This window comes from Protopterus annectens, chromosome 11.part0 (assembly GCF_019279795.1).
Source record: "Protopterus annectens isolate FY-2018-M chromosome 11.part0, PAN1.0, whole genome shotgun sequence".
Classification (NCBI taxonomy): domain Eukaryota; kingdom Metazoa; phylum Chordata; order Ceratodontiformes; family Protopteridae; genus Protopterus; species Protopterus annectens.
Window position 1 is genome coordinate 316005944 of NC_056745.1, and position 24809 is coordinate 316030752.

General features: G+C 37.1%; 1 protein-coding gene across 1 annotated transcript in view; it reads left to right on the forward strand.

Annotated features, from left to right (window-relative positions):
• Positions 1–24809, forward strand: part of LOC122815364 (dynein axonemal heavy chain 3-like) — a 4921723-nt gene that overhangs the window by 1473408 nt on the left and 3423506 nt on the right. Inside the window, exon 25 of the mRNA XM_044087818.1 lies at positions 18798–18906. Coding sequence (XP_043943753.1) covers positions 18798–18906 — 109 coding nt within the window. The remainder of the gene's footprint in view (positions 1–18797; positions 18907–24809) is intronic.

Genomic DNA, 24809 nt, shown 5'->3' on the forward strand with positions numbered 1-24809 from the left:
TTGGTTTGAATTACCCAAGCAACTTGCTTGCACCCAACTATTCATAGTCCACAAATTGATGTACAAGTCAGAACACAAAGACCTACTAGACTTATCACACACACACACACACACACATATATATATATATATATATATATATATATATATATATATATATATATATATATATATATATATATATATACCCCTGACAGGCCACTTCAATCAGAAAATATACTGCTCCTCACTACCTACAAACTACACCTGTCAGCAGGAACCTCTCCTTACTCCAGCTATGTAGCCCAATCCTACAACTCTGTCCCTCTTATTCCTTCAACATACTAACAACCTTTCCAATTTTAAGTCCAATCTAAAAAATATCTGACACTGGACCTTTAGCTGTACAACCCATAAAACAGACGCATGACCCCTAACTCACTATAACTATGGCTTTTCACTATAAATTCACTAACGCCTCAATATCTTGGCAGGTAATAATAGCCTAACATCAAAAGATGTTCTCATTTTAATGATATCATACTACTAATGTATGCTCTTATATGTCTTCAGCCAACATTTACCATTTATTTCCCCCTCTCTTGTCCTTCCATAACATTCTCATCTTTCTAATAATAATCAGCTCTCCATCCATGTCCTTAGTTTTCCCTCCTGCTCATTACTCCTCATCTCATCCTATTCTTGGCAGTGCAATACTCTATTATTTCTCACCTCTATGTATTACAAATATAGTCAATCTCCAGGATACATTAATGCCTACACTAAGTGTGCAATGTTCTGAGAGAACAGACAATACAAGCATAACTCACACCTTCTTCCTCCTAACTTTAGTTTTCCTGCTGATTTTCTTGCAGCCTTAAATATTGAAGGGGATTTATAAAGGTTACCACAAAGTGTAGGCAACATGTACACAGTGTAATTTTTCTGAATGACTAGAAAGCACAAAAATTGTGGTAGGGATATTCTTCAATACAGACTGTGTACATGTAATGTACACTAAGCGTAGGAGTTAATGAATCTGGTTTGAATAACTGAATTTAGATGATTACTTAACATAGGCTATCCATTTTTGAAAGTGTCTTGCTACTTGCAGCACATATTATATTCTTGAGCACAATTTATCCTAGTAATATTCTGTAAATGTATTTCTATCCATTTGTGTTTAATCTGTTGTGGGGATTTTCTCTTGCATATAATGAATACTATTTAAATATTTTTGAATCTGTTTTTGAGTCTCCCCCAGGCCACCATGAAAATGTCCATTGGCTCAGTCGGACTTTCCCAGTGACATAGTTGCTGGAAGCTGTTGAAGACTGGCGGGGGGGGGGGGGGGTGAGAGTGGCACTTAGTGATCTAAAAAGGGCAATTTATTTTTAAATCTATTTACTACCACAACATAGGTTCACTTGAAGGACATTTTAAGCTTAGCCAGTTTCTCTTTTGGTGCTTGAATTAACATTTCCTGATTGGTCTTACCTATCCTATGGCTGTTAATTGTATATTAGCCCTAGTGAGAATAAATGTGATCGTACTGTAGATAATTTGAGGGGACCCATGTAAGGGATGCAGCATTTAGGAACTGCCTCTATCCATTAGTGGCATGAGGGGCAATCCTGCAGTACATTTTCTATTACCCATCCTTAGATCCATGTTGCATTTGAATATGGACAGGGATGAGCTTTGTTTTACTTGAATGGATAGTCTGTTCTGGAACAGTGGTAGCCTCTGTGATATATATCCATCTCTCCACAACATTCAGTTTAGATACCTGGGCTGAGTATTTCTGATGCCATTTGACTCGATGATGTTCACTAGGTCCATCTGTATTAGGTCAGAGGATGCCTTGCATGCCAGACATGTCACCTCTAAGCACTCTGTAGGATACTGAGTATAGTGATAAATCTTTGAGGTGGTCCATGCAAGACCTATTATTTAGGACTTGTATCCTTTTAGTAAGGTATCTCTGTGGATATTCCAATTGTTGCATGGGTCTGCACAGATACATGCCAAAGTGGGCATTATACAAAATGACTGATCTAATGAGGGCTTTGTAAAGGGGTACAATAACATCTTTATATCAAGTCACACAATCAATTTGTTTATAAGCTGTGCAATATAGAAAGGCTTTATTATGACTCTGGGCACATATTGGTCAAAAGTTAGATCACTGTACACACTAGTTCCCAAATGCCAAACAACTGGATCAGTTCTCAGGGGGCATTGTCAATTTGGAAGCTCCACGCAGTAGATGACTTCCCAAAGGATATGATAATGTATTTCTTGGCGTTTAGCTTCAATTCATGATTCTGGCACCAGTTATTGTTTGGGACAAACCTTCCTGCAATATGGTTAAGTCATTTGGGGATTCAATAACTGCTCCTATCTTGCAGTCATCTCAAACTGAGTTGGCCATAGCCCTTTGGTATTTTGTTTTACTTTTGAGATGTATATGCCAAACAGAAAAATTCTCAGCACCGAACCCTGGGGGACACCATTGGTGACTGGTCTCTTCCCCTATTTTGGTCTCCTGCATCGTGTGAGCAAGCATACATGTATACATTCTTTAATTCACCTTCCTGATTGTATTAACCTGATTGTATTAAATTATATTCCTTCTATAATACAGCATCACTTGTTTGAATGTGTTTTAAATTTGTAGTTTGGAACAGTCTTCTAGTAAGCAATAAAACAAAATGTATGAACCAATAATGACAAAACTGCCCAGTTCAGAACATTTCCATCATAAAAGTCTACTTCCACACCCAAACTATAAACAGAATGACAGTAGTGTAAGCAATAGGCACTTGCACAGCTTCTCATACTTATTTGGGGAGGGGAGGGAAAAGGTCAAAAACCAGGGACACATTTTAAACATTGCTTGTATAATTTTGGAAAGTTGCTAGAACAAAATGCTGTGTTACCACCATGCATGTCACTGGTAAGTCTTGAACCCAGAACCCTATACACTAACACTACAGTCAGTGCAACATACCAGTATGCTAAATCAGCAGTTTAAAAAATAGGAAGACTGAAACTTATTGGCTATCATTTAGTGAATTTAGTTCCACTTCTCACCATAGCTCTCTGCCTCTTAGCACAAAAAACCTGGACAAAGCCAGTAATGGGAGAATACAAATTCAGTTCTCACTTCTCACCTTAGCACAAAAAACCTGGACAAAGCTCACAAGTGGTGGTGGCTAGGGACTTATCAGGGACACATTTTAAACATTGCTGGTATAATTTTGGAAAGTTGCTAGAAAAAAATGTGTTACCACCATGCATGTTACTGGCAAGTTTTGAACCCAGAACCCTATGCACTACAGTCAGAACAACATACCAGTCCACTATGCTAAATCAGCACTTTCCTGAAAAATAGGAAGACTAAAACTTAATGGCTATCATTTAGTGAATTCAGTTCTCACTTCACACCATAGCTCTCAACCTCTTAGCACAAAAAACCTGGACAAACAACACAGCCAATAATGGGGGAATACAACTTCAGTTCTGACTTCTCACCATAGCTCACAACTGTTAGCACAAAAGAATCCGGACAAAGCTCAGAAATGGTGGTGGCTAGGGACTTTAGGCTCCTTTTACCCTGTACCAAAGGTACAGGGTTTGAGCCTAAATACCTCTAGCCACCAGGTGTATTACATGGGGGGTATTGTCACACTCTCACACACAGACACACACACACACACACACACACACACACACACACACACACACACACACACACACACACACACACACACACACACACACACACACTCCTTGCTTCCTTACCTGATTCCTGAGTGCTGCTGCTTACATTCCCCTCCCATAAGCCTTTGCTGCTTCCTGTATCTCTCACTGCTGCCAGCATTGCTGATTGCTGTTTATCCATTCCCGCTCGTATCTCTCTCATGTTGCTGTTTACTCAAAATGATGATGTGAGGTCCTTGAGCTCAATTCTGACTGGCTGGTAGCCCTGACGGGTGCGCAATGATGTCAGCTGCGAAAACTTAAAAATCATTGGGCCGTGAAAAATTGGATGTGCTGGATCAGCTGCAAAAGTGGGAGGGGTGCCCCTCCCATCTCGCTCTATGGTTCTGGTGCCCATGCCCAGTGACCAAGGGTATAAAAAGTAAAATAAAATTAAACATGGAATATTTATATGCCTTAAATTTCTTATGTATATTATGTGTTATGATCATTTGTTTTTGATAGTAAAGACAAGCTCCACAACACTCATATGGTACTGAAGAAAGAGACTGATGTTCTTCATATTGATCACTACTGTAGTAGCCTTAGCTATATGTGTTATAGCCTACCAAGGATATAAGAGCTGGTCAGCATCCAAAGCTTCAGGGCACCTTCCAAGTGTCCAAACCATCAAGCGGCTTGAGCTGAGTTGACTAAAAGACAAGTGTGGGTGCAAAGCCATTCAGAGTTTTACTGCTGCTAGTGAGGCTTTTGAGGATCGCCTGTTGGCTTGTGCTTTCCGTTGTTGGGCAGATAAGTTCCCTTTGGGGATAAAAACTACCATTTTATTATTTTTTAACTGTTGTTTTATTACTATCCTCTTCAGAAAAGTTATTTTAAAACTAGGAGTGTTGTGTTTTAAAGGATTATCTTGAGACTGTAAAATATTTTTAAATGGAGCACTCATTTCTGTCAGTTTTAAAAGTAATGTTTATCTAAGTGATGAACTATTTTCTGTGGATAAATTGTTTTTATTTTAAGGTTGCAGGGTGCCATGGTGTTTGGAAATGTTTTTACTGTGTTTTTTTACCTATTAAAAAAGTAACTTTTGTGGACTGGTAGTTTAACTTGCATAGTTGCTTGTTTTCCCCACAAGAATAGCAGCACCATTTTCAGCTTGACTGTGGAACAGATTTGTAGATCAGTACGTATACTGAACCTAGTCAGCCACTGTAGCTAGACAGCATGTGCGTATAACTAACTGTAACTGAATGTAAACTTGAATGGAGGTGTGTGTGTGTTTGTGTGTGTGTGTGTGTGTGTGTGTGTGTGTGTGTGTTTGTGTGTGTGTGTGTGTGTGTGTGTGTGTGTGTGTGTGTGTGTGTGTGTGTGTGTGTGTGTGTGTGTGTGTGTGTGTTAGACATAACAAGTTAGTCATAGGCGCATAGTCTCTAGTCATTAAGCATATGAAGTATGAAGCATATGTACAAGTTACAGCTCCTGATGCATGCATATATAATAAATGACTTAAATGTATACCCAGCCTCAGTGTGTCATTTGAATAAATGAGACATGCAACTTGGTGTCAGAATGGGATCTAAAGTTGAAGCAGCTTGCAAACCATAGGGCACATAGTTAGAAGTGGAGTAATATCCAGGGGTGAACTCACAAACAGGTCAGTGGTCGGTAATTCGAAGTTACTTAAATTCATTTCAAATGATTTTCAGTCACCAAACATGTGGCATTGCATTCAAAGTGTTCAAAATTATTTCTGAGATGTTTGAAATGTCCAAAATAGTGGCATAATATTTAAAGTGTTTGAAATAATCTTGAAAGTGTTCAAAATGTTTGAAAAGGCCTAAATGTCCAAATTTTTTTACCATGTCCGACTTTTTTGCTATAACTAAGATTTTTCAAAGTGTCCGGAGTGTTCAACACATTTGCAATGTTAACAGAAAAATAATAGCGTTCTTGAGACCAATACAGATGAAATATGATGTGTAAACGAACGCCACAAGTCTGAGATCCCAGTAATAGTGATATTCACCACAAAGGTGAAAAAACAAACTTCCACAAGTAAAATCTAATATTTTATTGTACAAAATTGAATCGTTAAGCGCTTTCACCCACTGATCGCAGGCTTCATCAGAACAAAGAATGATTGATGTTACACACTTTAAATACTCCTTTTGGTGCCAATTTTCAACTGACATTTAAAGGAGTATAACATATTAACAAAATTACGTTAAAAACAACAATATGAAACTTCATAATAAAAACATCTATAAATATAGTAATAACAATACTCAAATTAATCCACTACACAAAAATATATATTTCTATAAATATAAAACTATAAAGACATAAATAATCATTGAATGTGTGTATTTGTATTATGTGTACTATATTCTAATGAGCATGAACAACCCTAACGGAAACTGTGATACATAACCTTAGACACGTTGAGTCCTACTCTTATGTGTCAATAATTCTCAAGAATGGGTTTAACTGAAATGAAGTCATTCAATCCCGGGGGGGTAGTGGCATCAGATAGTAATTGCCAATAACACTCTCTAAAAGCAAGTTTGCTTTTAATATTACCCCCCCGGGATTTGTTCTCGCAACTTCTAATATACCAAATCTAAACTGATGGTCTACACCTTTATTCATAATGTGTCTGGCTAGTGCATTTTTTTCATCTTTAGTCCTAATGCTATATAAATGTGAATATATCCTTTTCCTAAAATGCTGCTCAGTCTTCCCAATATAATAACTGGGACATACTGAGCATACTGCCAGATATACAATAAATTTGGTACTACAATTCCCTTTCTTAAAGAATATTTTCATTCTATTGCAATTTCTTAACACTAATTCTTTATCCTCCATAATGTAACTACACTGTGAACACGCACCACATTTAGAAGTATGTGTGTTCTTGTTGTTATCTTGTACTTTGGAGCCTTTCTCCAGTATACTTTTCAGATTCTGTCCCATTTTAAATACAAAACTTGGTTTAATACCTAACAATTCTGTCATCTCTTCGTTTACTAACAATGTGTCCCAATGTTTACTCATTATATCCTTAATTTGACCACTACTGTGTCCGTATTCTATGATACAAGATCTTTTATAAGCATCATTGGTTTTACACATTGTACCTGAACCTATCTCAGAGGTGGTACTAAATTTTGTTCCTAATAAAGGAGCAAACTTTGATCCCCATTGTTCCATCACTTGCATATTAATCTTTTCCATCATTTGCATATTATAACCTCTGTCCAAAAATAATGAAGTAATGAACTGAATCTCTTCAACCATATCTGTGTAAGAAGAAGTCATTCTCAGTGCCCTTATACACTGACCTTTGTATATATTTCTTTTGGTCCTTATTGGATGACAACTTCCAAAATCTATGTATGAATTAGTAAACATTTTTTTCCTATAAATTCTAAAATGATAATCATTATCCTTTCTGGTAACCATAGTATCCAAATATGGAACTCCTGTACTACTACTGGTGGATGTAAACTTCAAACATGAACTACTATTGTTCAAATGTGTAATGAAGTTGTCTAATGAATCCTGGTTTCCTTCCCAGATGATATAAATGTCATCTAAAAAACGTGAATAATATTTAATTCTTAATTGATATTCACTATTAAAAATGGTCTCTTCTTCCCAATTGAGCATGACCATATTGGCGTATATGGGAGCAAGATTAACCTGCCTGAAAATTTCTCCTTCGTAAAAAATAAAATTATATTCCAATACAATGGACATTAATTCATTTATAAATTTGATTCTGTCCCATTCCAAATTGCTATGTCTAAATAAACTTTTGCTGAAAGCCTCTAAACCTTCTTGCTTAGGGATGCTTAGGGATGCACATGAATAAGTCTATAACATCTACAGAAGTAAATATTAAGTCATGCTTATCTAAATGTATAGGAAATTTTCTTAAAAATTCCCATGAGTCCTTTACCATGTGCTCTACATTGTGATAAACATGTTTGAGTGAAGAATCAATAACCACCCCTAGAGGAAATGTTTTGGACTTACTGCCTGATATTATAGGCCTAAAAGGGGGGTCATTGACATTTTTGTGAACTTTGGGTATGCCCACCATTGTTGCCATAACAGGAAATTCTACTTTAAGAAATTGATATATGTCCTCAGTTATTTGATTGTCTAGGTAGAATTCCTCAATAAAGAGATCTATCCTTCTATAAGCTATATTTAATTCATTATGAGATATTATTTCATAATTACCTGAGTCATGTAGAATCTCATGAATATTCCATACTATCATAAACTACAATGCCCCCTCCTTTGTCGGGTTTCATAACCCTGATGTTATTATCTGATGTTAATTCTTTCAAAATTTTGATTTCATCACTGGAGAGGTTGGTCATAGATTTTTTCTCCCTCAATTTCCTATTTTTTCTATAAATCTCTTGGGTCACTAATTTCTCGTACCTCTGTACCTCTTTGTTCATAAGCGGCATGAATGTACTTTTTTTCTTTGGTACTGTATCATTAAAGTCATGCACAATGTCTGATTTCCTATTATCTTTGAACATCAGAGATACATTTAATTTCCGTATATATTTTTTGAAATCACACAAACAGTCAACAACTTTGAAACTAGTTTCTGGTATAAACTTCATACCTTTAGAAAAAAGGCTGAAGCGTGCTTTACTTAACTTTAAACTAGTGTAGTTAAAAATCTGAAAGTTGTTGTAACAGTTTATGTGACCAATTTGTGCAATATCTGTATCTTGGGCATAATCTGTGTTCTCCTCCACATTATCAAATGATTCTGAAAGTGTCATTTCATTCGTTATTGTCCTTGGGATAGGGTGTCTAACTACCTCCATGTCTTTCCTTTCGTCCATCTTTTTGGTCCCCCCCTGTTGTAACCCTGTTGAAAATTTTCTTGTCTATCATTGTTATAAATAGGATTTTCCCCTTCATATGTACCCTCATCTCTAACATCTTGATATACATTCTTGTATTGTGTTTTTTGAATGAATGTTCTCCAATTATATACTCTCCCTGTCTTGTACTGTTCAATGTCCCTTGTCATTTTTTTACTTTTCTTTTCATATATTTTCAATGTTTTACTCTGTGCAAATTCAAACCGCTTATAATATAACTTCTCCCAATTAGGGAACATTAAATCTTTCAAGATTTTATCATTCATCTGCTCTATTTCATTCAAAATTTTACATAACTTAACATTGTTGTACTTAATCAACATTTTCATATAATCTATACCAAACCTATCAAATAATTGATTAAAATCTTCACATACTTCATCTGTTGTGTCTATTCCCATAGGCATTTTAAAAAAACGAAGTCCCATTGGTGAGTGTTTCAGCAAGAATATAATATTTTCATACAGGCTTGATTTTCTGATAAAGACACATGTACAAGTTCATATTTACTTCTCAATTTAGCTGGCTCAGAGGCCACTGAGCAGGAACATTTATTTGTGTATGCAGGATACGCCACAAAGAGATACAGGCTGAAACACGGGAAGACCCTGAGTGCTTAAAACAACTTTAGAGAAATGTGTACCCCTCAAATGAATATTATAATGGAAACTCACAAATTTTACATAAGAAATCAAAAGACTGATGAAACTAATGTAGCATATATTACTGACTTGGAAATAAAACAAAAATATGTAGATGTAGTGATCTGCAAGATGAGTTGATAAAAGACTGTCTTGTATGTGGTGTTGATGCAGTGAGAAAGATTTTGCTTCGAGATAGTGAATTAACATTGAGCAAAGCCATTGAGATTTGTCAAATACATGGGATTACAGAAAAGCAAACAAACATGCTTACGAATGATAAAAGCATGTTTGCAGTATCTGCTAGTGTGAATGCTGATAGTGTGCAGCAGAAGGTTAAGATGAAAAAGAAATATAAACTGAGATGCAGTGCCACTCCCAACCTCATTGTTAACTGTTGCAATTGTGGAGGCAGTCATGAACCTAAATGGAAAAAGTGTTTGGCTTTTGGTCAGCAATGTTTCAAATGTGAAAAGTGGAATCCTTTCAAAAGGCTTTGCAAGTCTAAAGTATTGCAAACTTATATTAAAAGGAAGTATCCATAGAAGCAAGTAGATTAGATAGAGACTGTAGCAAACTCCAAGAGCTGTGAGCAAACTTTTTATATTGATGGTGTCTTTCTCATCGATGAAACAGTTAATACAATGGATTATCAGTTGTCAGCAAAGAGAAATATTTTGTACTGTACAAATTAATGGGAAACCTGTATAGCTTAAAGAAGACATTGGATCTAAGTGCAATGTTATATCAGCACAACTGTTTGCTAAAGTAAAAGCTGGTGAGAAACTTGATTCAGCAAAGTGTGCAAAACTAGTTACTTATGGTGATGAAGAGATTCAAACTGATGGTGCAGTAATTCTTTCATGACATTTTGCTGGAAACAGCTATGACTTCCAGTCTTATGTAATCAAAAGTCATTTGCAGTCACTGTTAGGCCTCAAAGACTATCTGAGAACTGGACTGATTTCATTTAATAAAGTGGTCCACTATATAGGTCTGAATAACAACGATTGTTTACACATAGTATTTTTAGTGAATATGTTGATATTATCAAAGATGAGCTTGGTAAACTTCCAGTCACATATTCTAAGAAGTTAAACCATGATGTAAGTCCAGTTGTTAGACCAGCATGGAAGATTCCAGTAGCAATTCAGAGTAAATTAAAAGCAGAACTAGACAAAATGGCGAATTTAGGTGGCCTTTCTCCAGTAGAAGAACCGACTGAATAAGTATCCTCCATGGTCATAGCTCATAAGAAAAGCTGAGATGATATTTGAATATGTATTGATCCACAAGACTTAAACAAAGCACTCATTATCCAATGTGTACACTAGAAGAAGTATCTGCTTTCATGCCAAATTCCACTGTTTTTTCCGTCTTGGATGCAAAAAGCTCCTTTTGGCAAATTTTGCTGGATCACAAATCTTCATTGTTAACCACATTCAGAACACCATTTGGTAGATAGGGATTTTTAAGAATACCATTTGGAATTAATTCTGTCAGTGAGGCATTTCAACATGCCATGGAACACATTTTTTCTTGTTATTCATGTGCTATTATAATAGACGACATTATTGTTGGAGGCAATGGTGAAGGCAAACACAATAGAAATCTCAGGAAAGTTCTAGACCACGCACGTGAAGTAAATCTTGCACTGAATCCTCAGAAATGTAAATTCAAACTGAAAGAAGTTACTTATGTTTAACATTTATTTACCAGTTCTGGCTTATAACCAGATCCTTCTAAGCAAACACCATTTGTTGAAATGCCAATTCCAGAGAATGTCACATCTTTAAAACATTTTCAAGCTATGGTCAACTATTTGGGATCATTCATCCCAGACTTGACTGAGCTTTCTGCATCATTGCATGAGTTGACATGCAAACATGTAAACTGGCCCTGGTTCAAACAACACCAAAAGGTGTTTGGTATTTTGAAGAAGATCACCAGTCCACCCACATTGAGATATTATGATGTTCACAAACCTGTAACTCCTTCTTGTTATGCTTCAAGGTACGACCTTGGTGCAGCATGACTTCAGGAAGGCATACCCATTGCTTATGAGTCAAGAACTTTAACTCAAACAGATATGCATTATACAAAAATAGAAAAAGAAGTTTTGGCAGTAGTGTTTGCATGTTTGAAGTTGAGTGATCACATTTATGGCAGACCTCCCCAAATAGAGACTGATCACCAACCACTAGTGTCAATTTTGAAAAAGCTAATTGATACAGCCCCAGCTCAACTACAATGTATGATGTTAAAATTGCAAAAGTACAATTTCAATATTGTTTACAAAAATGTAAATACTTGTACCTTGCTTATGCTTTGTCATGTCACCCAGATAAAAATGACAGAGCAGTATGGAAATGAAACTGAAAACTTTGAAGTCATGGAAGTCAGAAATGTTTTGTCATTACAGCTTGATGAACTAAAACATCACACAACTTCAGACTTCGTTCTCCAGAAAATGAAAAACATTATCAGTCAAGGATAGCCAACATGCCAAACCAGTTTACTACTTGATATTCAGCAGTATTTTCCTTACAGAGATGAACTCATTATGGAAGATGGAATCGTCATGAAAGGTCCAAATGTGGTAATACCTAAAGCATTACAAGAGGAATATACCGAATTTTTGCATTGTGGTCATCCAAATAATGAATGAACCAAAAGAAGGGCAAGAGGTATTGTATTTTGGTCTTCTATGTCCAAAGATATAGAGAAGGAAGCTCTAGCATGCTCAATTTGCAACAGCACCAAACAGCATCAACAAAATGAATTGCTTCAGCTACACCAAATTCCTGAATTATCATGGTCAGTGGTTGCTATAGATATTTTCGAATGGAATGGTCATCATTATTTGGTATTAGTAGACTCTTACTCAAATTGGTTTGAAATTGGTGTACTTCCCAACTTGGCATCTAGCACAGTCATTCCAAAATTGAACAGACATTTTTCTGTCCATGGTAGTCCGCACAGTCATATCTGACAATGGAGCACACTTTGCTAGTCAGCAGTTCAAGAAATTTGCTGAGTCTTGGGACATTGTTCATATTACCAGTAGTCCTGAGTATCCACAAGCCAATGGATTAGAGGAATGTGCAGTTCAGAGGGCAAAGCACTTGCTGGAGTTATCCAAAAAAGATGGAATCAATGTTTTCCTTAATTTACTCAATCTCAGCAACATTCCTCAAAACAACTTGCTTGGTTCACCTGCTCACAGATTGATGTCAAGACAGACATGAACAACTCTTCCGATCAGTAAATAATTCTTAGTACCAAACACAAAGAACAATACAGTGGTCAAGGCTTAACTTCTGAGAAAACATCAGTCACAAAAGTTGTACTATGATAAAACCAGTAAATCCCTTCAACCGTTGTTACAAGAAGTTGTGAGAATGCAAACATCCAAAGGTTATGATCGTGTAGGAATTGTGAAGGACATTTTTGAGGAACTGAGATCTTTTGTCATACAACCTGAAGGAATGGATTACAGGAGGAATTGTAGATGTGTGTTACTTGTCTCAGAACCAGTACCAAAGCAGATTGCCTGTACCAGTGACTCTAATTTCCAGAGTGACTCGTCAACTGTTCGAATTCAAAAGGACAGTGCGCTTTCTTCAAACAACTGTGATGTAAACCCAGATGTAGCATTATTGAATGAATCCCCAGAGACTGTATCTGTTCTAAACACAGTCAGAATTTCTATATAACTAGATCAGGTCGCATTTGCAAACCCAATCCTAAATATACACCGACTTGGACTTGAAATCAGTTATGTTTTGTTGAAATGTTGAAATAATGTCTTAACTCTTAAATATGCCTTTGTTCTTGTGTTTTGCAATGTCGAACAAAGTTAGAGGGAGGATTTAGATCAGTGTATATATTTAACCTAGTCAGCCATTGTAGCTAGACAGCATGCGTATATAAGTTAATGAGCCTGTGTGAGATCAGTGCCATTCTGTGTAGTCAGTCATTGTGAATGTAAGCTTGAATGGAGATGCACTTGTGTGTTAGAAGTAACAAGTCAGTCAGTAAGTATATGAAATACAACGTATGTGTACAAGTTACAGCTCCTGATGTGTATGTATAGTTTACTTAAATGCATATCCAATCTCAGTGTCTTATGTGAATACAAGAGACATACAACAAGATTATCACTCCCATGGTGGGTCCTTCTTCCACCCACAAAAAGAAAAAGTCAAGCAAACAGCCTTTGCCACCACAGCAGGCTAGTTATTTGCCTCCATCACAGATGGGTGACTAATGTGGCCATTTGTTATACTTCTGACCATTCATCTTTTACCCCAGATCCCTAATTTGCAGCACCTACAGCCACTATGGACTGGGAAATAGCCATGTCCTCTATGGATGTTAGAGTCCCAATGGGCAAGGGAGAACCATTCCTGTCAGTCTTGGGAAAAGGAACAGGGAAGCTTTTCCTGTTGTGTTGGAATGAAGTGTGCATCCCAGGGAAGCAGTGGCTGCCATTAGTAACATGGTTGGCCCCATTTTTCACGTCAAAAAGAAACAAAATTAAACATGTATCTCCTCCTCTTCAATATTCTTTGGATAGGAGTAGTTTACTGGGACTGGCTCATGGTTTGATTCAGGCTATTGATCCTTCGTGTAGAGTAGCTTCTGGTAAAATAAAGAGGGGTGCCTCCTTTCCTAAAGAGATTCAAGATTCTGAATCTGAACAGGATTTAGGGTTTTGTTCTCAGAATTCTGATTCAAACCCAGAGAAGAGCTCACTATCTGATTCTCCCTGTGGGAGTTCTCTTTTTCTGAGACTATTGATGTAATGCCCAAGTGATTTCAGTGGCAGAACACTGAGGTTTATCAGTCCCTCAAGGTATGCTATGAGTTGCAGAAAGATTTTCCAGAACCTACACCCATTCCTCCTGTCTTGCCTGCTTTAAAGGATATGTGTCTTACTCCCTGCAGTTTTCCTGATAGTCATCCAGTTGTGTATACAATTCCTCAGTCTTTTAAATTTTTATACACTATTTCCAAACCTGATCCAGCTGCTATAACCTTAGTTGACTCCTCTGCCCCTTAGTACTTAGTTAATTCCAATCCTATTCTTTCTAATAATGGTGAAAAAATTATTAATAGGTATAGGAATAAAGTGTATATTTCTGCAACCTTGAAATTCAGAATTTTAAATTGTCAGGCTCGTATGTTATGATTTATTGAGACATATTGTGAAAGTATGAGGAATGCTTTATCTACTGTTTCTTCTTGTGAAGAAAAATCTGCTTTAACTAACTTAGTTCTTTCTATTGTATATGTCACTACTCATTGTTGGCAGTGTATGTGTATGACGTGATACTACTTCCAGGGCTATGACTACTGGCACGGTTTTAAAGAGGTTTGCTTGGCTGCATTCTCAGAACCTTCCTGATTACGTTAAAAATGAGATTTCAAATTCTCCCTTGGATATACATTTAGTGTATGGCCCCTCCACTGCAGAGGTGATCAAAAAGTGTGATTAATGGTGCAAGGTGATCCAGGGAAAGATACAGGGTAAGATTTTTCAACCCTTTTTTCCAAATTGTTTAAGGGATTTTCTTTCGCCTCATCCAATTTTGGCGAAAAACAGAATTAACAGTCTCAACAGAGATGTTTAAAAAAAAGTGGCAAGGATGATGCAACCAGATGTCTCAAACCTTCCAAAACCAAGGACCCTCCAACAAGTCTGAATGACTGTTCACGATACATTGTGATCCCCTCCTACCATGGTCCTCTTTCTCTTCCAGAAAGTCTGAATCTCCATTTTTTTCTTTGTCAACAGAGTGTTTCAGACAAATGGATTCTGAAAATCATTCATCAGGGTTACAGATGGTATTGGGAGTAAATTCCTCTTTTCCAGGGGGTCATCCCTCATCCTGCAGATCAGACTATTTTGTTTCCACCTATTCATTACATGCTGTCCCAAGGAGTGATAAAATCAGTTCTTACTTCCCAGGTGGGGAAGACATTTTTATTTAAGGATGTTCCTAGTCACAAAGAAAGAAAACACGTGGACACCAGTTCTGGATCTTTCTTTCCTAAACCTGTTTGTGATATTGCCCAAATTCAAAATTATGTCACTCCCAATCTGTTGCCTCTTCTTTCTCTTTCAAGTTTCCTTGTAACACTAGACTTAAAAGATGCTTATCATCACATTCCTATTCATCCAGGCTTCAGGTGTTTCTTAAGGTTTTGTGAATCTGGATCACATTAACAGTTCTTACCCTTAACCCTTTGGATTATCCACTGCACCAAGAGCATTCACAAGGTGTCTAGCTCCAGTTATAGCACATTGCAGGCTACAGGCTAGCCCCATTTTTCTTTACTAAGATGATTTGCTTATCTTTGCACAGTTTTTTTGAAAATGTAAGGAATCTTTTTCTGTCAGGTGAGACATCTCTTCCACAAGCTGGGATTCCAAGAGAACATTCAAGTATTTCTTGACTCCCACACACAGGATTATGTCTCTGGGTTGTCAACTAAACACCTCAGTTCAAAAAGCTTTTCTTCCACAGGAAAAAATAGAACTTTATTTAGATCTATTCCTATGGCTTTCCACTTGGACTTCAATCACTGTTTGGGAATACCTCAGAATTTTGGCTCTTAAGGTAGGCATTTTCATAATAATGATTTTCATAATACTACTGGCAAGATTCCACATGAGAAATATAAAACAGTATCTGAAATATTTTGTTCCCAGCATTAACACTCTTTATCTTTCCAGATCCTTGTACTGGGGTTTGTCAGAAGTAAATTGCTTGGTGGAGACAACAGATATCCTTAAAACAAGGTTCCCCCTTCTCTCTCCCTGTTCCAAGGCAATCAGTCATCACAGATGCTTCAGACTTTGCTTGGGGAGCAGTTTCAGTTTAAATGTGCAGGGGGTGTGGAACACAAAGGACAGATCCAAGCACATAGATATTAAGGAGGTACTTGTTCTGATCCAGGCATTAAATTCTCTGAACCATCTTTGGTCTTTGTGACCTTTTCAAGTGGCTACAGAAAATACCACAGTGATGTGGTAATCAACAAGCAAGAGGTAACCAGGTTGTACCCCCTTTGCAGACTAGCCATGTTGGTTTGGGATATAGTTTCACAGTACAGTCTCAGTCTACAGGCATCCTACATTCTGTCAAAGCAAAATTGTGTGGCAGACAAACTGAGCAAACTAATGCAGACTCTTCCAAATGGAAACTAGATCCAGGAGTCTTCCAAGATTTGATCCAACTGTGGGGACTTCCTCAAGTAGACCTGTTTGTCCCCTTTCTGAACAATCAACTGGCAGAATTCTGCCTGGAAGACAGATGCCTTTTCTTGGGACAGGAATGTTCCTGTTTGCCTTTCCACCCTTTCCACTAATATCCACGGTACTTCTGAAGATTCAGAAAGAATCCCCCCAGATCATTATGAAATCCCTTCTTTTTGAAATGGCCAGGGGAAATTACCACAAGTGTCCTCGCAGAATGAATCTACTTGCACAAGAACAGGGCTGTCTGATACACCCCGACATCAATCATCTTCAACTGACTGCCCGGATGATAGGATCTTAATTCCTTTTAGGCACCTGTTTTCTGCGGATGTGCAGCAGATACTAATGGAGGCAAGAAAACCTGCCACTAGAAAATCATTTATTAGCAAATGGAAAAGGCTTTCAAGTTGGTGTCAAAAACATAAATAGCACCCATTCAGGGCTAGTTCTTTCTGGTTTTACAATATTTGTATGAGTTACTATCCTATGGCCTTTCTTATTGCTTTGTCAAGGTTCAATTATCGGCCATTTCAGCGTGTCCACCCATGAATCCTCCTCTTTCATCGCAGTCAGATTTCAAAATGTTCTTGAAAGGGGTTTTGCAGAAGAAGCCTTCAAGTATACTGGTGCCCTCTCCTTGGGATCTTAATTCTGTGTTAGAGAAACTAAAACTTGCTCCATTTGAATCAGCTAACCTGGCTGTCTCAATGTTTTTTATATGGAAAATAGTTTTATTGATTGCTCTGACTTCTGCAGAAATGGTATCTGAATTGCAAGCTCTCAAGGTGAGTCAACTTTACCTCATTTTCTACAAGGATAGGATTTATTTGAGAACCAGTCCTTTTGTGCCTGAAGTGTTATCCAAGTCTACATCAAGTTGAACTATCCATCTCCTCATTTTCTTTCATGAACCTAAAAATGAGGAGGAAAGGATGTCCACAGATAATTTGGGTACTACCCTGACAGAACTAAATCTTTCAGATCATGGGATCAGTTTTTCATTTTTCTGAAGGTAAGAAGAAGGAACAATGGGTGTCAAAATAGACTATTCCTAAATGGTTAACTAAGGCTATTACCTATTATACTCACCATAACAAATCTATTCCAGGCAGGGTCAAGGCCCACTCTACAAGGACTTTGGCTTCTTCTATGGTTTTTTGGAAAGGGTTGGATTCTAGAAGTATTCCAGAAGCTGCTTCTTGGTCCTGTGTACATACTTTTACAAAGCACTATAAGCTTGATTCCTTCTCTAGGTCTATATCATGCTTTGTTAGGACCATTCTCCAGGGGCTCCTGGACCATTCCCCTTCCTCTTCCCAAATATTGTTAGCAATGTTAATCTGCCCATATCACTAAGGTTACTGCAGCAGTGATCACTATGAAGAACATAGTACAGTTGTTTAAGATGAACCTACCATAACAGCAGATCTTCGAATGATCACTCCTGCAGTAGCTGCTCCCTCCCTCCACCCCTTGTCTTTTGGTATATTTTTATGCCAGAGTGTGGACATTTATAGGTTCATAGGTAGGTACTAGGCTATTAGCCATAGGGCCTATATAAGCCTAGCCAAAAAGGTACCCTGGCTTTCGCCACCCAAGAAAATTATTTTCCTGTGCCCCTATCGAGCAGAGCCACAGACGTGATCCCCGGGGTGAAGTCCCCGTTTCCCATCCAATCATCAAGATTTTTCTTGAAGAGTGCTAATGAGGAGCTCTGTTTGACATAGATAAGTAGTCTCTTCTAGAGTATGGGAAGTCTCTGGGACAGGAATCTATCCCTCAAGCATGTCCTGTTTATTGTGGTGACAAGGGTTAGGTCCTTATAGCGTGTAGCTCGGAGGGACTGGGATTTCTTTAAGTGGAGCATGTCCAACAACTCTAAGTTTGACATAGCTTTGTATGTTAGGCAGAGATCACTTCTGATTTATTTATTATTTTGTTGTTGTTGTTATTCCTAGCCTTTTACTTTCAGGACTCAGCCTCCCTTTCTCTGATGGCAAGAAAGCTTTAAAGGGCTTTGCGCCCAAAGTTGTCTTTTAGTCAACTCAGCTCTAGCTGCTTGATGGATTGTGTGCATGGAAGGTGCCCTGAAATTTTGGAAGCTGGCTGTTTGTTATATCCTTGGCAGGTTATAACCCATATAGCTAAGGCTACTGCAGCAGTGATCATTCAAACATCTACTGTTGTGGTAAGTTCAACTTACACAACTCTGCTTTCTAATTCTAACTGTAAGAAGGTGAACTGACAGAGTCCTCTTCTTTTCAGGACTCTTATGGGAGCTTTGCAGCTGAACCTTGGAGGTGCACCTGAGGGACCAGCAGGAACAGGGAAGACAGAGACTTGTAAAGATTTAGCTAAGGCTGTAGCTAAACAGGTAACTCAGTATAATTTTCCTGTTGGTATCCCGTGTGAAGATCTGAAGTGGTAGTTTGACTTCATTCTTGGTAATCATATTCAGCTATACTTATGCAGTTGGTTATTTGCTTTTCTTCAGTTTTAGCATAATTTATCTTTTACATTAACTGTTTATTCTTTGTCATATGTGTTAGATGTAAACTATAGATTCTTTTATTTCATTATGTGGAATTCATTATTACACCTGCCCTTCAGATTTCCCTATGGCACCATTATTGCATTCCTAGTTAAAAACTATGCATGTCTGTGGTTTAATGTGCATGTATGCAGGATCATACTTGCTTTTTGCTATGTACTGCACAACAGAAACTGCAGTTCCTAAATGGGACAATATAAGAATCAGCATTCCAATAAGAAACATAAAATACACATTGAGAGAGGGGAAAACAGTGCATTCATGTAGCTATTCATTCTTGTACATCTATGAATAGGCAGAAAGGTATTTTCTTTATGATGTCTATAACAATCTCTGCCCAAACAGGGAACAGTAGTGTTTCACTGTTTTTAATTTAGAGTAGCCCATCCTCACCAAAAATTGATGGAAAGTTCCAGCAGGTCATAAACTCTTCTTTTTGACTGTCTCGACCTGAGCCTGTTACTTTTACAAAGCAGTGTATACTAAAATATATGTTTTGCAAGAAATTTAAACAGTAATTTTATTCCTAAATTTCCATTGATGTGCATTCCTGGGAGATGATTTATTTTGCAAAGACTGCAACCTTGCCCTTGCACATCACAGTAGTATGTATACCGCTCTGCCTCTTGGCATAAGATTTTTGGATAAAGCCATAAATAATGGAAGGACAAAGGCCCAAAATCAGAGACAGATTTTAAATATTTCTCTTATAATTTATAAAGTTGTAGAGTAACACATTTTGTATTAGCATGTGTTTTCTGAAGGGTATGAAGTCTAAAATTCAAATGACTGTCATAATTTCAATCTTCAATGATTTGGCAAAAAATCACTAATTTAGGAATAACAGTCAAAAGTAAGAAGTAAGAATCTGGACATTCTCTGAAGTTCTGGACAGTTGAGAGGTACGGCCGTATATATTACAGACTTAAATATAAGTAATCATGTGAATTAATAAGCTTAATATTATGATATAAACATGCAGAGGTATGTTTTATCTATAATAAGAAAAATATTGTGTTTTATAACATAGTGGTAGTAATATTGTCAGTTTGCCTGAGACATTAACATCTGATTAGACTCTGACAGTATGAGTCAAGTTCTTGCATGTGGCAACAAGTGTTCTAGGAACAGCTTTCAACTCTAATCAAAGTGAAGGGGGTTGACATACTGATTTTGTTATTTCTACAAGGTGAACACCAGATGACAGCATATTGAGATGGCATTGAAAACTGCAGCAGCTGCCAAGGACTACATGACTATGTATTTTGTTGTATTTCAACAGCTTAAAAAACAGGATCTAGAGCAAATGTTTTATGCACTTTTCAATTGAAGCTGCATGCTCTACCCCTTGGAAATTATATGCACCCACCATTACTGTCTGTTCTAGTGCAAATGAATAACTGGTGAGCCTAGAGCATATTATGGAGTACTGTGTCTTTCATGCAAAACTTGTTTGTCCTGCTTGAGAAAACGATACTGATGGAGATCAAAACCAAGGATCTCAGAATATATCCTAAGCCATTAGTCAATAATCCATAGAGAAAAATTTTATCTTTGATTGAAACTTTGAAAATGAATGCAGCCTCTCTCTGATATTTGTGATAAATTATTGTTTATAATTTGTGCTTTGCAGATCATATTGGTTTCTATTTTTATTTAATACAGGCCGAATGTAAATATTGTACATAGTTATCCAGATTTTAAATATTTAGAATGTAATATAATAATTCTAATTAAGATGTATGTTTTTGAAAATTAAAAATTGAGTAAAAAAAAAGAATATTGTGGAGAGAATAGAAATGATATATCTATTAAATCATATTTCATTGAGAAGTTAAATTAATATACAATATATAACAGGTCATAGCCAAAGTATATACAGAAATGATTCCTGAAACTTCTGTTGTTCACTAGAATAGTTGAGTGGTTAAAACAGCACCAACCATATTGCCAAGATTCTAAGTGTTAACTGTAATCCTCTCTCCTAAAGTTTTGCATTATTCTATACCACTTTATAGTTTACAGTGACTGCTGTAACACCTGTGTATCACTTGACATCTTAAGTGCTGTTAGATTTCAAATGAACACAACAGAACCCAAGTGCTATATACACATTGCAGTGCGGCATAAAGTGCCTTAATATGCATGCCAACTGCCAAGTGCTTGTAACAGAGTTTAAATGTTTTGCATAATGGTTGTGTTTGCCTCATGTTCAAGTATTCCTTGTGGTCCTCAGGTGTGATGAAATACTGGTGTATTAACTTTTTAGTTTCTGAATGGCTTTCTACTCAAAGCAGACACTATTATCCAGCAATACTCTATACCTCATCATTGAGATGTGAATTATTATTTATAAAAACAGTACTGAAAATGTATATTTTATCTTATTGTTTCATTTAATTATATAAGGATCTGTGGATTTCAAAGAAACATAATAGAAATCTTAAAACATATATGTAAACAGAAACCAGCCATAGAAACTACTAGTCATAAACATTGATTTACAGTGGTTCAGTCTTAACCTGAAGTCAAACTGGGATGTTGCTAAACAATAGGAAAAAAAATGGAGAAACTAGTGCTGTTAATACTTCATTGATGAGCTCAGTCACAATAATTTCCAAAAATCATGAAACCCAGGTAGTGTGCCTGAGCAACAAGCCTTTATTTGTCAGACAAGTAACCCTCAGTAACAAAAAAATCATTAATGTTTTAACAACGTCAAACATATCAGCTTTTATGTAATTATAAGTAGATGTGGAAAATATATGTATTGTTTAATTTTAAACCAGCCTATTCATGGCAAACAATATAAAGAGCCATAAAAGTGCATTTTAGAACAGCAAGTGCCCACGCTCGCACACTACTGATTAGATTAAACTAAATCCTATCTATTTCAACCCACATTCCAAGATCAGGCAGTAAAACAATAAGTGAGAAGGTCACTGAAAAGCTAATTAGTAAAAACAAAATGAAAACTCCAGCAAAGCTAGAACTTCCACTGAGTGACCTCCCAAACCTCTTGTATCAGAGGCACATGAGAAGACTGTGTCATGAAACTGGAAGGGAACACATAAGTTGTAAACAAAGCCACATCCATTATTCTATGTAATATGAAAGGATAAGGAACAAAACATGTGAATGACTGAAATTAGTATGTATCTGATATGGATATCAAAATAATCTCCAGAAATAAAATTAATAGAGACAAAATAATTTTGCATCTTCGATTTATCTGCACCCTTTTTGTTTGTTTGTCAGGAGATAAACAAAAAATCTTCAATAACTTCAGAAACTGAAACAACAAAGGCAATGAAATGTGACAGTCTATAATAGCATAAAATTTGCAGACACAGACTGCAGAATTTGAAGTTAATGAAGTTTCGGAGTGCTACTCAGCCCCAGTGACTGACCCTTTCAAATAAATTAACATTTTTTTATTTGTGAAAACTATATTTGTGTTTAATACCCTCATCCAATTCAGTTGTAGAAGCCTTGTGTAAACAAACTGGTGAAACATCCTTCTCAATGTTTGCAAACCCAGAATTAAAAATTAATCATTATGGAAGTAGAAATGATAAGATACAGAGTTGGCTAAATTTTGTTTGCTGATGTTAATTCTAGTGGCAATGAAGAACTATGGAACTTGTTTTACTTGGATGATGTTAATTCTAGTGGCAATGAAGAACTATGGAACTTTTTTACTTGGATAAAGTCCTTCACTACACAAGAATAACAGCACAATAAATATACAAAAAAATACTAAAACTTGTTATTTAGTTTTGTTAGTAACAAACTAACCACAGACTAAGCAGAAAATTGTTAAACAAAATTTTAATTAATTTATTAAAAAATACAAATTCATGGTGGAGCTCATTTTAATATCAGTGTATAAACCTATATTCATTTTTTGTCATTATCATGATGTTATATGTTTGCAAAATCTCAAAAAAACATAGACAGTGAATGCATTTATTTAGAATTTAGTGGATTAAGAAAGTACAGTTGTGTACACTTACCATAAATGTAGATGTTTGAGTGCATTCACTGTTGCAGTCCTAACCAATGGGTTATCCAGCTACCGGTAGCCCTCGATCGGGCAGAATACCAAAGGTAAGTAAACATGACATCGGCTGTCGTCGGTTGTAAAGGATGTCAGGACGTCCGATACAAAAGGAGGCAGCTGAAGTCACTTCCTCAGTCTTTCTTGCTATAACAGTCAGGAGTCCCCAGAAAACAAGGCTTACGCCAAAAGAAACTTTGGCAAATAAAACCAGATTCAGCCTGTACCTTAGGAAAGGAGAACAGGAAAGGACCAAAAAGGGGGCAAGGATGGAGGGAAACCAGGACTGCAACAGTGAATACACTCAGACATCTACATTTATGGTAAGTGTACACAACTGTATTATGTTCATCATGTTTCACTGTTGCAGTCCTCACCAATGGGTTGATTACCAAAGCCCAGAGAAAAGGGAGGAGGCACCAACAGAATCAAGGATTGGAGAGAAACCCTGCCCTGGCTCTAGAAAACAAAGGCAAATTATAATGTTTTGTGAAATTGCAAACAGAAGACCATGTGGCAGCCTCTAAAACGTCTTTAGTAGGGACACCCCTTAAAAAGGCTGCAGAACTGGAAGCTGCTCTTGTGGAGTGGGTCCTAACCCCTTGAGGAGAAATCTTGCCATGAAAGGAATAACAGAAAGTAATACAATGTGCAATCCACTTTGAAATGGCTTGCTTAGAGATAGCTTTGCCCTGAGCTCCAGGGGCAAAACTAACCAACAACTGTGCTGATTTCCAAAGGTCCTTAGTCCTGTCCAGGTAAAACCTGAGCTGTCTGTGCACATCAAGAGAATGCAGGATCCTTTCACCTCTATTTCGAGGATTAGGAAAGAAAGTAGGAAGGTGTATGGACTGATTAAGAGTCAGGCTAGAAACCATCTTAGGCATAAAAGAGGGATTGGTTCTCAGAGAGACATGATCTGCATGGAAAATAAGAAAAGGCTCCACAGCCATCAAAGCTTTCAGCTCCAAAACCCTCCTTGCTGAAGTTATAGCCAAAAGGAAGGCAGTCTTCCAAGAAAGAAACTTTAAATCTGCAGTGGCAGCTGGCTCAAAAGTAGGAAGAGTGAGTTTCTTTAGAACAAAATTAAGATCCCAGGCTGGAGTAGGTGCCCTTCTGGGAGGTTTTAAGTTGCAAGCACCTCTGAGAAACATTTTCATCAGGGGATGAGAGAAAATGAGTTGCTCAAAAGAACAATGAACAGAAATGGCTGAAGCATGGATCTTGAAAGAGGTAAATGAAAGACCACCCTGAAGCAAATCAGCCAAGTATTCCAGGATCAGAGGAAGAGTAGGCTGAGAAGAAGATTCCCCTCTAGTCTGCATCCATTGAGAGAATCTTTCCCATTTGCCAGCATAGGACTTCCTAGTGCTAGGCTTCCTGGCCTCCTGAAGTACATTAATCACCTGCTGGGAAAGGGGAGAAGAAAAGGATAGAGTCATACAATGAGCAATGCTGCCAAATGGAGAGACTGAAGATGAGGATGTAGAATGTTTCCCCCTTCCAGAACCAAAAAATCTGGTTTCAGAAGAAGATGCCAAGGAGGAAATTGGGAGAGACTGCGAAGCAGTGGATACCAATGTTGCCTGGGCCAGTCTGGAGCTATGAGAATAGTCTTTGGTCTTTCATCCCTTATCTTCAATAATACTCTGGGAAGAAGAGGAAG